The sequence below is a fragment of the Cherax quadricarinatus genome, chromosome 20, assembly GCF_038502225.1.
Source record: "Cherax quadricarinatus isolate ZL_2023a chromosome 20, ASM3850222v1, whole genome shotgun sequence".
Classification (NCBI taxonomy): Eukaryota; Metazoa; Arthropoda; class Malacostraca; order Decapoda; family Parastacidae; genus Cherax; species Cherax quadricarinatus.
This window is the reverse complement of record NC_091311.1, coordinates 34,018,794-34,035,696: the sequence shown is the minus strand read 5'-3', so window position 1 is coordinate 34,035,696 and position 16,903 is coordinate 34,018,794. Positions and strand designations below refer to the sequence as shown.

General features: G+C 39.6%; 1 protein-coding gene across 2 annotated transcripts in view; it reads right to left on the bottom strand.

Moving 5' to 3' along the window:
* The window catches only part of LOC128700492 (fibronectin type 3 and ankyrin repeat domains 1 protein-like), a 45,866-nt gene extending 30,633 nt beyond the window's left edge, over window positions 1-15,233 (bottom strand). Inside the window, exons 1-6 of one of the 2 annotated variants that reach the window (XM_070086926.1) lie at window positions 15,122-15,233; window positions 13,464-13,614; window positions 11,166-11,259; window positions 10,453-10,574; window positions 6,958-7,079; window positions 1,203-1,299 (exon numbers count right to left, since the gene is read on the bottom strand). In XM_070086926.1, the coding sequence (XP_069943027.1) occupies window positions 1,203-1,299; window positions 6,958-7,079; window positions 10,453-10,574; window positions 11,166-11,259; window positions 13,464-13,614; window positions 15,122-15,128 (593 nt within the window). In that variant the 5' untranslated portion in view covers window positions 15,129-15,233. Of the gene's footprint in view, window positions 1-1,202; window positions 1,300-6,957; window positions 7,080-10,452; window positions 10,575-11,165; window positions 11,260-13,463; window positions 15,097-15,121 lie in introns of those variants that run through there. The other variant, XM_070086925.1, reaches the window with a different exon arrangement.
* Window positions 15,234-16,903: the final 1,670 nt, after the last annotated feature.

The window sequence follows — 16,903 nt, the reverse complement described above, 5'->3', positions numbered from 1 at the left end:
GATCGCAAGTTCTGCCTATTCGGCACGACATATATATATGTATGTATGTATGTATATATATATATATATATATATATATATATATATATATATATATATATATATATATATATATATAGAGACACATACACACACACACACACACACACACACACACACACACACACACACACTAAAGATTCTCCATAAAACTAGCTTAACGTCAGTTTTGGGTAAAGAAACAGCTGTTACTACTTGCATAATCATTAAATTTACGGAAGATAAATTATTAACTCGAAATCATTATTAATTAAAAAATCCCATAATGTACACAACATTTCAAATAAAAATTCTAATAGGGACTAATTAATACTAACAAAACAGCATAGATATGCAGCCGATTTACCTTTAAGTTTAACATAGTGAGTGTCAAACAAAAACGTATACAAATTCGGGTTAAAGTTGGACTAAAACAAATAATGTGAAGATTATGGCGTTAAGTGTACTAATATTAAGATCATGTTTATTAAAGAATTATTGTGCTCAAGACACGAAAAACAAAATGAATAAAAAGTTAATTAATCCATAAGATAAACAGAACATTTATTATGTTGCGAGGAATGGAAAACAAAAATAATGGTTCAAGATAAGGTATAAAATGAAAAATAAGACGATATTTTGCCAAATAAATCCTGCTTAAGAAATTAACTAGAATTATTGAATTGTATATGTAACAAATGGTACAAAAAATGCCATCAGTAGTACACCTGGATTTCCAGAATACCTTTGATAAGGAAACTAATTTTTAGCGGAAGATCTCGGTCAGATGACCAAAAACTCCCGCGATGGGTTATCATATGACTAAGACCTGCGTCAGGAAACACTTGTCCTGTTTCCTAACCTAACTTGACCGACAAGGAATCACGCTTCTGAAGATCCCTTGTCAAACTAAAGAGGCATCATGGAGGCGGGGAGAAACTCAAGCTTGGATCAAACCTGATAACTGTCCAGTCCCCATTCCTTTACGCTTTACGGGCTTAACGCTTTCGCCTGGATAAAATAATAATGACCTATTTTTCTCTTTACCTTCTGGTCTGTTACATGAGTCAGTGTCGCTACTTACTTGGGAAACTTTAGAATTGAGCGGACGTCAGTCTGTACGTTGCTACTTACTGGAAGAAGTATAGAACTGTGAGGACATCATTCTAAGTGTCGGTACTTACTGGGAGAACTTGTGAAGGTCTGTAAGAACATCTCTCACCAGTGAGGCATTATCCTCCTGCACCGCCTCCACCAGGTCTTGCCCGCTGCTCGGCACACCTGTCCAACCACACATCTGATTAAGTGCTCATCACCAGCGGTATACTCCCACCCACACCTGACCCATGAGACAACCACCAGGGGCACTGATCACTAGGGCTACACATGTCCTCTAACCTGATCCTAAAGACATGCTTTAGCAGCTAAAGTACTGTTTACCCATCTCTGACCTCCCCCCCCCCCCATTTCTCCAAAACACACACTCACTCTCACACTCACACACACACTGCTCATGGAGCAGGGAGAGAGAAGACCTAGTAGCACTCAGTGAAGAGGCGGGGCCAGGAGCTGAGTATCGACCCCTGCAACCACAATCAGGTGAGTACACACACCACAACCACACACACACACACACACACACACACACACACACACATACACACACACACACACACACTCTACCCCTACACAAACCTACCTGTCCAAGGACACACCTGCTAGAGTACTGCGTAGCTGACCTGAGACACCATCTTCCAGCTTTACCCCCGCATTCGCGCACACTTGTCTGAGCAGACAACTGCTGGCTCACACTCTATATATTTTGCTCTCTCTGTATATATGTATCATACCAGTGGACATATATTATATATATATATATATATATATATATATATATATATATATATATATATATATATATATATATATATATACATATTATTTTCTTTTTATTAACACACTGGCCGATTCCCACCAAGGCAGGGTGGCCCGAAAAAGAAAACCTTTCACCATCATTCACTATATCACTGCCTTGCCAGAAGCGTGATTTACACTACAGTTTTTAAACTGCAACATTAACACCCCTCCTTCAGAGTGCAGGCACTACACTTCCCATCTCCAGGACTCATGTCCAGCCTGCCGGTTTCCCTGAATCCCTTCATAAATGTTACTTTGCTCACACTCCAACAGCACGTCAAGTATTAAAAACCATTTGTCTCCATTCACTCCTATCAAACACGCTCACGCATGCCTGCTGGAAGTCCAAGCCCCTTGCACACAAAACCTCCTTTACCCCCTCCCTCCAACCTTTCCTAGGCCGACCCCTACCCCGCCTTCCTTCCACAACAGACTGATACACTCTTGAAGTCATTCTGTTTCGCTCCATTCTCTCTACATGTCCGAACCACCTCAACAACCCTTCCTCAGCCCTCTGGCCAACAGTTTTGGTAATCCCGCACCTCCTAACTTCCAAACTACGAATTCTCTGCATTATATTCACACCACACATTGCCCTCAGACATGACATCTCCACTGCCTCCAGCCTTCTCCTCGCTGCAACATTCATCACCCATGCTTCACACCCATATAAGAGCGTTGGTAAAACTATACTCTCATACATTCCCCTCTTTGTCTCCAAGGACAAAGTTCTTTGTCTCCACAGACTCCTAAGTGCACCGCTCACCCTTTTCCCCTCATCAATTCTATAATTCACCACATCTTTCATAGACCCATCCGCTGACACGTCCACTCCCAAATGTCTGAATACATTCACCTCCTCCATACTCTCTCCCTCCAATCTGATATCCAATCTTTCATCACCTAATCTTTTTGTTATCCTCATAACCTTACTCTTTCCTCTATTCACTTTTAATTTTCTTCTTTTGCATACCCTACCAAATTCATCCACCAATCTCTGCAACTTCTCTTCAGAATCTCCCAAGAGCACAGTGTCATCAGCAAAGAGCAACTGTGACAACTCCCACTTTATGTGTGATTCTTTATCTTTTAACTCCACGTCTCTTGCCAAGACCCTCGTGTTTACTTCTCTTACAACCTCATCTATAAATATATTAAACAACCACGGTGACATCACACATCCTTGTCTAAGGCCTACTTTTACTGGGAAATAATCTCCCTCTTTCCTACATACTCTAACTTGAACCTCACTATCCTCGTAAAAACTCTTCACTGCTTTCAGTAACCTACCTCCTACACCATACACCCACCTGCAACATCTGCCACATTGCCCCACTCTCCACCCTGTCATACGCCTTTTCCAAATCCATAAATGACACAAAAACCTCTTTAGCCTTATCTAAATACTGTTCACTTATATGTTTCACTGTAAACACCTGGTCCACACACCCCCTACCTTTCCTAAAGCCTCTTTGTTCATCTGCTATCCTATTCTCCGTCTTACTCTTAATTCTTTCAATAATAACTCTACCATACACTTTACCAGGTATACTCAACAGACAACAGACTTATCCCCCTATAATTTTTGCACTCTCTTTTGTCCCCTTTGCCTTTATACAAAGGAACTATGCATGCTCTCTGCCAATCCCCAGGTACCTTACCCTCTTCCATACATTTATTAAATAATTGCATCAACCACGCCAAAACTATATCCCCTCCTGCTTTTAACATTTCTGTCTTTATCCCATCAGTCCCGGCTGCCTTACCTCCTTTCATTTTACCTACTGCCTCACGAACTTCCCCCACACTCACAATTGGCTCTTCCTCACTCCTACAAGATGTTATTCCTCCTTGCCCTATACACGAAATCACAGCTTCCCTGTCTTCATCAACATTTAACAATTCCTCAAAATATTCCCTCCATCTTCCCGATACCTCTAACTCTCCATTTAATAACTCTCCTCTCCTATTTTTAACTGACAAATCCATTTGTTCTCTAGGCTTCCTTAACTTGTTAATCTCACTCCAAAAACTTTTTCTTATTTTCAACAAAATTTGTTGATAACATCTCACCCACTCTCTCATTTGCTCTCTTTTTACATTGCTTCACCACTCCCTTAACCTCTCTCTCTTTCTCCATATACTCTTCCCTCCTTGCATCACTTCTACTTTGTAAAAACTTCTCATATGCTAACTTTTTCTCCCTTACTACTCTCTTTACATCATCATTCCACTAATCGCTCCTCTTCCCTCCCGCATCCACTTTCCTGTAACCACAAACTTCTGCTGAACACTCTAACACTACATTTTTAAACCTTCCCCATACCTCTTCGACCCCATTGCCTATGCTCTCATTAGCCCATCTATCCTCCAATAGCTGTTTATATCTTACCCTAACTGCCTCCTCTTTTAGTTTATAAACCTTCACCTCTCTCTTCCCTGATGCTTCTATTCTCCTTGTATCCCATCTACCTTTTACTCTCAGTGTAGCTACAACTAGAAAGTGATCTGATTTATCTGTGGCCCCTCTATAAACATGTACATCCTGAAGTCTACTCAACAGTCTTTTATCTACCAATACATTATCCAACAAACTACTGTCATTTCGCCCTACATCATATCTTGTATACTTATTTATCCTCTTTTTCTTAAAATATGTATTACCTATAACTAAACCCCTGTCTATACAAAGTTCAATCAAAGGGCTCCCATTATCATTTACACCTTGCACCCCAAACTTACCTACCACCCCAAACTTACCTACCACACCCTCTCTAAAAGTTTCTCCTTTAGCATTCAGGTCCCCTACCACAATTACTCTCTCACTTGGTTCAAAGGTTCCTATACATTCACTTAACATCTCCCAAAATCTCTCTCTCTCCTCTACATTCCTCTCTTCTTCAGGTGCATACACGCTTATTATGACCCACTTTTCGCATCCAACCTTTACTTTAATCCACATAATTCTTTAATTTACACATTCATATTCTCTTTTCTCCTTCCATAACTGATCCTTCAACATTACTGCTACCCCTTCCTTAGCTCTAACTCTTTCAGATACTCCAGATTTAATCCCATTTATTTCCCCCCACCGAAACTCCCCTATCCCCTTCAGCTTTGTTTTGCTTAGGGCCAGGACATCCAACTTCTTTTCATTCATAACATCAGCAATCATCTGTTTCTTGCCATCTGCACTACATCCACGCACATTCAAGCATCCCAGTTTTATAAAGTTTTTCTTCTTCTCTTTTTTAGTAAATGTCTACAGGAGAAGGGGTTAGTAGCCCATCGCTCCCGGCATTTTAGTCGCCTCATACGACACGCATGGCTTACGGAGGAAAGATTCTTTTCCACTTCCCCATGGACAATAGAAGAAATAAAGAAGAACAAGAGCTATTTAGAAAAAGGAGAAAAACCTAGATGTATGTATATATATATATATGCATGTGCGTGTCTGTGAAGTGTGACCAAAGTGTAAGTAGGAGTAGAAAGATATCCCTGTTATCTAGCGTGTTTATGAGACAAAAAGAAACCAGCAATCCTACCATCATGCAAAACAGTTACAGGTTTCTGTTTCACAGTCATCTGGCAGGACGGTAGTACTTCCCTGGGTGGTTGCTGTCTACCAACCTAATACCTACACACACACACACACACACACACACACACACACACACACACACACACACACACACACACACACACACACACACACACACACACACACACACACATACACACACATATATATATATATATATATATATATATATATATATATATATATATATATATATATATATATATACAATATATACAATATATACAATATATATAAAGTATATGTACCCTGGGTTAGAGCGTCATGTGTGATTTTCGCTCACCATTAGGCGCGCCAAAATGACATGGGTTCGAATCCTCAGCTAGTCGCAGGTTGAGAGTCTTCATAACAATTTCAATTACCTCTGTAATTGCTGTAATTATGATCTCGCTAATTGGATACGGTTTTCCTTTCCTTGCTATGGTGAGGGAGATATTGTATGATGCCTTCACTCTTACTTTATTATCAACATTGGCACTTGCTTTGAAAAATGGCTTTAAATTTGGTTGATTTTTCTTTTTTCTTAAAGCAACTTAAAATAATCAGGTTCTTTTTTTTTTGTTTCTTAGGGTGAACCCTTTCAAGGTGGTCTTCATCTTCGAAGGTTTCGTGGCAATATTGCTGAAAGTATTTTCACGTAACAGGCTCACTGACATTGTTTCTTTGGTAAACAAAGTTACAAATCCGAATTTTAAATATTCTTGTGAATACTGCCGGTACTTCTTGGTATCAGCAGCTGCCATTATGGGTGTAATAATACTGAATTTATAATAGATGCACAGTAATCACTTCCTTGGCACCACTGGTATCACTATGGGTGTTGAGAATATACTGAAGGTGATGAAGTACGCTCAGTATGTATATCCTTCCCAGGACACGAGAGATGAGAGAGACAAGGGAGAGGGTGGAAGGTCAGATACACGACGCAAAGCAAGTCCCAAGACATTTATTTACCCCCTTTTGACCCCCAGGCATATATCGATCCTTCCGATAGTACCATCGACCCTAAAGGGTCGATATTGACCACTTTGGGGAACCCTTATCTAACGTAACCCTATTGTAACTGACAGATCCACAAGATCCACAGGTCTCTGTCTCTGTCTCTCTCTCTCTCTCTCTCTCTCTCTCTCAACTTAATCTTCGTATTTATATTTTATATTTTATTGAAACCTTTTGCAAGATCTCTCAAAATCTCTAGTCTATATTTTCATGTTGTACTCTCTTCTTTTCAATATATTTAGAAAATGAATAAAAAGGCATGCTTTCAACACTCACTCCCTACCTGGAGTTTACCTGGAGTTTACCTGGAGTTTACCTGGAGTTTACCTGGAGTTTACCTAGCAGCTACTTTATGTACAAAAATATAATGTATAATTATTTAAGTTTCACGAGATGTTTAATGAATGGGTGGATTAACTCACTTTTGGTCTTGATGGTCAGGGTAGACCAGGGAGAGGTGAGTTGGTCTTGGACCAGGCAAACTCGAACCTGGGTCAACTGTGCAGGCGCCAGGCCCTCCACCACACAGCTTCGCCCGCTGCCCCTGGTGGAGTCACCAGGGAAGTTATGTATTTCTTACTGTATATTGACATAAGTTATGGATCATACTGGTATTAAAGTGAGGTAGCTGTAGTGATTAACTAGATTTACAAAAGTGAGGTAGTTCAAAACATTTAAAATATTAACAATTAGTTTATCAATGGGACTGGTCTCGTCTTGGCATGATAACAGTTTCTATTAAAGCTCCTATAACGGAGTGTCTTAGACAAACTTATGACTTATTTATCAAAAGCTGTATTCAGAATTTTATGTTGACAGTCATTAGTGTAAATTAGGGGGAGTCACAGATATCAAGTAAGTGTATTTTGTTTTGGATATATGCAAGATACGGTGGTTCTCATGTGGTTAGCTACCGGTGGGGTGTATTAGGGAGATAAGATTTTTTTAACTGTGCTTTTGAAAATGGTGGTTGAGTCTGCAGTTCTAGAGTTTTCAGGCAGGGAGTTACAAATTTTAGGCCCTTTTATGTACATTGAAGTTTTTGTATAGATTTAGCTGGACACGGGGAATGTCATAGAGATGTTTGTGTCTGGTATTATGCCTATGGGTCATGTCACAACTATCAAGAAAGTGTTTTAGTTCAGGGTTAATATGGGAATTTGTGGTTCTGTAAATGTAGATTGGAGAGTAATAAATGTGGATGTTCTGAACAGTGAGTAAGTTTAAGTCTTTGAGGAGTGGGGGGGGGTGTTGCCTAGCATTGGACTTTGTGATAATTCTCACTGCTGCTTTTCGTTGAGTTATTATTGGCTTTAGGTGTGTAATTGCTGTTGATCCCCAAGCACAAATGGCATATGTGAGGTAGAGAGAGATGAGTGAATAGTATAGTGTGAGTAGGGCTGATTGTGGTACGTAGTAACATATCTTAGAGAGGATCCCAACAGTTTTGGATACTTTTTTTGTTATGTGTTGGATATGGGTGCTGAAATTTAGGTTGCTGTCAAGGTGTAGGCCCAGGAATTTTCCCTCAGTATGCTTAGCAATAGGAGCACTTTCGATCTTAATGTCGAGTTGTGCAACACCTGCTCTGTTACCAAACAGAATATAGAAGGTTTTGTCAGTGTTAAGTGTAAGCTTATTGGCTGTCATCCAAGTAGATACTTTGAGTAGCTCCTCGTTAACAATGGTGTTGAGTGAGGCAAGATTTGGGTGGGAGATGACATAAGTCGTGTCGTCAGCAAAGAGAATTGGTTTCAGGTGCTGCTACGTTAGGAAGATCATTGATGTATAAGTGGAAGAGCAGGGAACCAAGGACACTTCCCTGAGGCACTCCAGTATCAAGTGGTCGTGATGATGAGGTGTCCTTAATGGAGACGTATTGATACTTGTTAGTAAGGTAGGATTTGAAATATGTAAGTGTATGGCCTCTTATACCATAATGGTCAAGTTTGTGGAGTAGGATACCGTGGTCTACTGTATCAAAAGCTTTCCTTAGGTCAATAAAGAAACCTAATGGATATCCCTTATTTTCCACTGCAGTGTAGAGCAGGTCTAGCATTTTTACTATTGCATCGTTTGTGCTTTTGTTTTTCCCTGAAGCCAATTTGGCAAGGGTTGAGTATTCTTTGTGCTGTTATAAACGAATTTAGTCTCTTGTGTACGAGTTTCTCGAAGATTTTGGATAGTAACGGTAAGTTTGATAATGGCCTTTAGTTATTTACATCTGTGGGGTCACCACCTTTGTGTATTGGTGTAACCCTTGCTGTCTTGAGTAGTGTCGGGAAGGTGCTAATTTCTAGGGATTTGTTAAGTAAAGAAATAGGTGAAAGGGCATGAGCCGCTCGCTTGTACAATAATGGTGGGACTTGAGACAGGTTCCCTGGTTTATTTTTAAGTGACTTGATAATCGAGGTGACTTCGGTGGGCTCGGTAGGTGCAAGATAGGAGGATGGGAAGTTTCCATTTAAATAGTCACTTGCTCGGGCGTTGGTACCTGGGATTTTACTGGCGAGGTTTGATCCTATGGTTGAGAAGAAGACATTTATCTTGTTGACTGTATCAATAGGCTGTAATTGTGATTCATTTGGTTTAGTTAGAACAATATCCCTGTTTTTTTCAGTTTGTGGGTGCCTAGAATCTGAGAGCGTGTTTTCCAGGTCTTTATAACTCCTCTTGTTTCGGTGAATCTGCTTGAATAGTATAATTGCTTGGTCTTTATCGGTTTGGTGAGAACTGATGCATAGTGTTTAATAATGTCTTTGTGTTTTAAGCCCTGCCTATATTGCTTTTCATACTGATGTTTCTTATCTATAGACCTTAGTATGCTGTTAGTTAGCCATGGGCAACATAACCGTTTATTCGTGATTTGTTTCATTTTTATAGGACAATGTTCGTTATATAGTCTAAGCATTTTTTAAGAAATATGTCAATCCAATTATCGATACCATTGGCATTGGAGAATTCTGTCGGCCAGTCAACTGTCCGTAGCTCTGTTGTGAAGTTGCTTATTGAGGCCTCATCATGAAATCTAAAAGAAATTTTGTTGTATTCGAGAGGTTTAGCAGTGTTACGAGGAAGGTGGAGTAGTGGGCAGTAGTGCTGTCTGTGATTATCCCTGATTTAAGGGGGGCTAGTATATTGGTCCATTTATGGTAAATTATGGTTGCAGTTGCCTCTGTCAGCCTGGTTGATTTAGTTATAGATGCTATGAGAAGTGTGTTGCTCATATTGTTGATGAAATCTATTACTGGTTGATCATCTGTTAGGTCAAGGTTGATGTTGAAGTCTCCGGCTAAGAGTAGGTGGTGCTTGTTCACTTGGTTGTTTATTATTAGTGTCTTTATTTTATCAATAAAATTTGGAATGTTTGTATGTGGCATCCGGTAAATGGCACCGATTATAATAGGCGTGGGCATTGTGGTCATGTCATGTGTAGCATGAGAAAGAAGCCGTAAACAGAAATATAAGAGTACCTGTCAGTTGGATGACCAGGAAGGTATATACATCCAGGGTAGAAGGAAGGGCAGGGGTCATCCCAAAAGGGCTGGAGGGAGATGGTATAGGAGCTTTTTTTTAAGTGGTAGGGGCTTGAGCATCCTGAAGGCCTGTGTCAGCGAGATATATTGGAATGAATGGAGTCGAATGGTTTTCATGGTTTGACGTGTTATTGAAGTGTGAGCAAGGTAACGTGAAGGCAATCAGGGAAACCGGTTAGCCAGACTTGAGTCCTGGAAGCGGAAGCGTCCTGGAGTGTTGCTACTGGAGGGTCCGCATATTTCTGACGAAACGGCTAATGAGTGAATAATGGCGAATGAGTTATATTGTTCGGTGTCTTCTGTTTGGGGGAGACGGCCAGTGTGGCAACAAGATAAAATAAAATAAAAACTTGACAAGGTAATGGAGAGGTAATGACTGACCTGTAGATGGTGGTCCATCCGGTTCTGGGTGAGAGGAGTTGGACCGTGTACACCTGTGTGGGACGCTCAGGGAAGACCTCAGTGCGGTCCATCTCCTCCTCCATAGGACCTTCATCCAGACCCTATAGCGAGTGTTTATTAGAGCCTCCCACATAATTTTAAACTTTTCCAGTGGTTTTATATACTAAATTACGTATAGAGTAACCTAGGCTAACCCAGTGAAGTCAATGTAACTTTTTTCCACTGCTGCACTTTCCAATAAAAATAGCCACTCTTGAATCACATTTATTATTATTATTATTATTATTATTATTATTATTATTATTATTATTATTAACATTGTGTAATAGATCACTTTAGCATAGCAGAGCATTACAACTGGAACTTAGCTATTAAAATGTTGGGTGCCCATTCAATGAACTCATTACCTGGAGTTTACCTGGAGAGAGTTCCGGGGGTCAACGCCCCCGCGGCCCGGTCTGTGTTTTGTGTCTGTATTTTTTTTTTTTGACCGAGGCCACTGGATGGGTATGGGGTAACTACCACCCAAAGTATGATCATAGTGTAGATAATAAAACTCTCAAACTAAACATACAAGTCAAAACGGGTGATGAACATAGACAAGTTTGTAAGAAAGACACGCATCCCAGCTTTATTACTCTCAATGCTCGCATATGTGACTAATTGTGTACAAATGTATAGATGGAGCTCACGTCTTCGTCCTGGAGGTAAGTGTCTGGCTGAACTTCCTTAGCGTAGGCCAACTCTAGGTAGTCTTCGTAGGAATCATTGACACCCTCACCAGCCCTGTCAATAAACATCACTCAGTGGTGGTGGTGGTGGTGATGATGGTGATGATGGTGATGATGATGATGATGATGATGATGATGATGATGATGGTGGTAGTAAGAGTAGAATTTGATCAAAATATTAATGAATACGATTGTCACTGTTAAAGAAGTCAAACATCATTCACTTCTTCTCCAGCTCTGTCATTAAATATTACTCAGTAGTGGTAGAGATGGTAATAAGAGGAGAACCCGATCAAAATATTAAATGATACAAGTGTCAGGGCTTGCCCTTAAGGGGCTGATGTGATACAACACACCCAGACCCTCGATTACAAAGTACCCACGAATCCTAACACAAGAGTCCCTTTAGTTCCAGACTGATGTAAACCTTTCAGATATTTACAAAGGTTATGTAATTGGGAAATATGGTGTAACGAGGTTTGATCTAAAGACGAGTAGTTCAAGTTTCTTTAATGAAAACTCCTTTACTAGCATTAAAGTATTTCTAACTCTTTGAAGCGCCCTTGATTCAAGAGCTCTTCGTCAGCATCAGGGGACTCCCATCCCCCTGACAGGAGTGTGCACCTGCAGCTAATCCTGTGAGCAGTAGAGTTCAAGAATGGATGAGAGCTCATAGTGAGTCCTTATTAGACCACACTGGGTACAGGTATTTCTTTTAACTCTAAGTCATTTCATAAGTTACAGTATTATTATATAGTTAATATTCTACTGAATACAATGTGTGGATAAAATTTCAGATATCTTTAATTACATTAGTCTCATTGTAAGTTAGATCTGCTTATATAGGTGATGCTTTTGCACCACCTAGAGATTTTCTTATTGACAAAGAAGATATTAGCCATTTTCTGCAGGATTTATTTGGTCCTATATCTAAATGGTAGGATTGTTGGACAATTTATGGAAGAGTGTTCTAGTGTGTGGTCATGTGTGTCTTCTCACAACGAGATTTGATGCAATTAGTTAATGAAAATCTGATGGGCAATGGATCCGGTAGTTCTCATCTGTACTGATTTATTATCTTCAAACTCGTTGTTAGTCTCTTTTTTTTTAATAGTGACTAAACAAAAGAGCAAAAGTATAAGTCCTTGGTGGAGTGTGTATATGCATTCATATTTAAACATGGGGTGATGTGATGGTACCTACTCTAGCCAAGGGATCGACTTCTTCACGTTCCTGGAGGCCTATATGTGGGAGGGAATCTACAGAAGTTTGACTTGTATCCTCTTTGTCAATAATTCGTGAATACCTGTTTCTGGCATCAAACACAAGCATATTACATTTAGATCTCAGTGTTTAGCGCAAACAGTGAAAAGAGGGCATCACAGACATGTAAATTATCTGTAGTCGTAGCTTCTGCACTCATGAAAGCAATAAATATGGCAAACAGCACAGTTTGTAAGGTGAAAGCTCGCTTGTTAATTAGAACATTTCTCTGTTTTGCGTTATCAGGTTCGTTTATGATAACATTTCTCGCCTTCCCACTATCAGAGTTAAAACAGCCATAAGTGTAATTAATCTTTGTGATGTGCCATGCAAATTGTATGTGTTTGAGAGCACTGAATTTAGAAGTTAGTTGAGAAAGTTTTAATTACTTGTAAGGGAAGGATTTCTGAAGGTATTGTCTGCCAGGATATTATTATTATTATAATCAAGGGGGAAGCGCTAAAAGGATTATACAGCGCCTTGTGGAAGGCATTCAGGCTTAATTCGGGGAACTGGAGCTCAGATCCAATTCCCTAAATCAAGAGCCCCTCACCAACATCAAGGAACCTTCCTTGAGGGGTCTGCCAGGATAGCAAAAAATGTTGTTCTTTTCTACCTTGTCACACTTCATGTAATTCAAACATGTTTATATGTGCGGCTGCTATTCGAACCCACATTAATTTACCTGTTCCATGTCTTATATGTTCTAGTAATTCTATAGTGAACATTGTCTTCTTCAACATGTCTTCCTTTATCTCCATCTCCCGTTCCTTTCTCAATCCCACATAAGATATAAAGATGATATGTGGGTGTTTAATGTGAAGATAGACTGTAGCAAAGAGAGAAAGGGAGAAATATAACATGTTGAGAGAGCAGTTATCAGAGGTTTATAAGCGAACGAGAATACGTTGGAGAGAGAGAAAAAGGGAATAGCATAATTTCATCCCATCCTCCCTTATTACCTGTCGGAGGGGAGACCAGGCCAGGTAGACTCACCTGGGGGTGGTGACATCAATAGGGGTGGCGTGACCGGGGTCACCTCCCTGCGACGACCCTGGAGAGTCGCCACTACTGAGGTCCCCATCAGGGTCCCCCCAGTCCACACGCACCCAGTGGTGGCCAGAGCCCCCCACCCTAACTTCAGGACCTGGGAACAGTGAAGAACATAACTCGTGGTTTTTAATTTTCAGCTTGTTAGTTGGTTTAGAACGCTGTTTTACCTGTCGGAGTTGATAACCAGCTGACAGCTGCATCATGACTTGCACAAGGAACCTTGATTTCTTATTTGTACCTGAATAATCAAGAATTCTCAATATCTAAGAAATTGCTTAATATCAACCCTGTGTACAATCACTAATAAATATATACTTCTAGGTATATTCACTATGGTTTCTTTTCTATTTTTAAAAGGGTTCCTTGATGTTGATGAAGAGCTCTTGATCTTTTTCTTTGATTAAACCTGTTTGCCTTCCATTTCCCAGGCGCTGTATAGCCCCTTATTAGATTTCATTTCTTTTTCTTCAGTGGTGTATGAATCACCGGTAAGTAGTGCTTAGCGCTTCTTTTTGATTATAATAATAATAATAATAACCGGTAAGTAGTGGACTAATGTTAGAGGGAAATTTTAACTTGAATTTTAAATGTGCTAAGAAATATCTACGAGTTCTTCCAGTTTATTGAACGTCTGACTGACGTACCGCATGGTAAAGATAAGGACATGATGTAGACAGTTGGTGAAAATGACACAAATGAAGTGGAGGTTTTAATTGTACAGTATATTTACTGTATACCAGTAGAGAAGATAACTCTGACTGAAGAAACTGCATAGCAGGCAAAACGTTTCGGCAATACATACCCAACTGTTGTACATGTGTCATACTCGTCTAGTTGTAGGTATTATACACCATTAATCTAATGATACTTGAGCAACGCCTGCGTGGCCCAGTGAAATGTCCGCAACTCTATGATGAATTGAAATGAAGGAGCATTGATCGTTAAGGAGGACGATGTGCAAAGGAGAAAGTGCCTTGAATCAGCCCTCGGCATTTTGGGGTCATGACAGTGGTTCTTAGTTTAGCAGAACCTCTATAGCCAGGAAGCGTCTAAGACGTTTAGCAACCAGTGTGACCTGACGCCCACTTTCAGGTATTAATGGAAGTAAATTGAACTAAAAAAAAAAGTACACCTCAAAGGGATGAGACAGCTAAGGTTTTCTCCGCCCCTTCAATTACACGTTCCACAGGGGACTCGCCCACCTACCCTTCTCTTTTAGGATTATCTTCTCGCTTGATGAAGTCCCCTGCCTGGGCGAAACGTCGTCCAAAAAGTTTTCATATAGTCGTATTTGTCTATTTTTCAGGTTTGCTCCTTGGATGGGGATAACAGCTTCAGTTCTTTGAATCAAGAGCCCCTTAATCAACATACCTGCTTTATTATGCGCCCCATACCCATCTTGTGGTGCCGGTCAAAAGATTAGAGTGCTTGAGGAGTAGTATTCATGAACCGTGTCAATTGCGTGAGATAAGATAAGGTAACCTTCCACAGATATGGAGTGCATAATAAAAATATCAAACTGAATTGTATCCAGCTGCCTTGAGCAAGGTCATGGTGCTGATCCAGTGAATCATCAAATACAGTAACAGAAGTCTACATACCTTCCATGTTAATCCTGTAACTCCGCTGGATTCGGCAGGACGTTTATATTCTTCTCTGAAGATATATATATATATATATATATATATATATATATATATATATATATATATATATATATATATATATATATATATATATATATATATATATATATATATATATTTATATATATATATATTTATATATATTATTATATTATACACGTCGTGCCGAATAGGTAAAATTGGTCAATTAGCAAGAACTCCTTTAAAAATAAGTTCATTATAAAAGATAAGATCATTTTTTTAATTTATGATAATGTAAAAATTAATAATTTTGTACCAAAATAACCTTACAAAACTTATCTAACATTATTATAGCAAGCGCAATTTAATTTAGCCTAATCCAACTAAATATATTTTAGATAAGTTTACAATAATTTAATAATAAACAAACACAATGAAACATATTTTTTTCGTTAGGCTCAGAATGATTTTTGCGAAATTATTGCATGCACAAATTTTCACTTGTCCTATATGGCAAGATGAGCGTTGCTATTTAAGCCAAGATCGCAAGTTCTGCCTATTCGGCACGACATATATATATATAATATATATATATATATATATTTTATATATATATATATATATATATATATATATATATATATATATATATATATATATAATGATAATAAGACTGTCAGAATCTTTCTGATTTTCTTTTTTTGGAGGCTTTCGTTTTTTCTTTCTTGGACGATGTCATAGAACTTTTTTAACTGCTATCAACAGAGGTAGCAGATGCACGCGCGCGCGTTGACGTCGGTAGTGTGTACTCACCTATTTAAGAACATAAGAAGAACATAAGAACGAAGGAACACTGCAGAAGGCCTACTGGCCCATGCGAGGCAGGTCCAAGTCTCCTACCGGCTTAAGCCAAAGCACCCAACCTAGTCAGGTCAGGTCACATTGACTTAAGGGAGGAACACGGCAACCGACCTGTTAGCACAAGCTATCAGGTCTAACTCACACCCACCCACATCTACTCATGTATTTATCCAACCTATTTTTAAAGCTACACAACGTTCTGGCCTCTATAACGGTACTTGGGAGTTTGTTCCACTCATCCACAACTCTATTACCAAACCAGTACTTTCCTATATCCTTCCTGAATCTGAATTTTTCCAACTTAAAACCATTGCTGCGAGTCCTGTCTAGGCTAGATACTCGCCTATTGCAAGGGTCAATACATAGCTCCTGGCCCCGCCTCTTCAATGTGTGTACTCAGCTAGTTGAGGTTGCAGGGGTCGATTCCAAGCTCCTGGCCCCGCCTCTTCACTGGTCGCTGTGTGTGTCTGCGTCTGTGCGTGCGCGCGTATTCGCGTACTCGTATATATACTCACTTATATGTTGTTGCAGAGGTTGAGTCTCAGCTCCTGACCCCGCCTCTTCGTTAATTGCTACTAGATTCACTCCTGGCTTCGAGAACCTTATCATACCTTTAAAGCTATGTATGGATCCTGCCATTACCTCTTCACTCTCTAGGTAGTTCCTCTTCCTGACCGCTCTAATGCTCAAGAAATACTACGTCCTGTGACTAATCTGAGTTTTCAACTTCCAGTTGTGCCCTCGTGTTCCTGCTTCCCATCTCTGTCAACATACACTCTGTCAATTCGTCTTAGTATTTTGTACGTTATCATGTCACCCCTAATCCTCCTGTTCTCCAGAATCATCAGGCATACTCCTTAGTTACGGGACTAGTTTCGTTGCATAACTCTGCTCTTTCTCTCTTTTCTTGACATG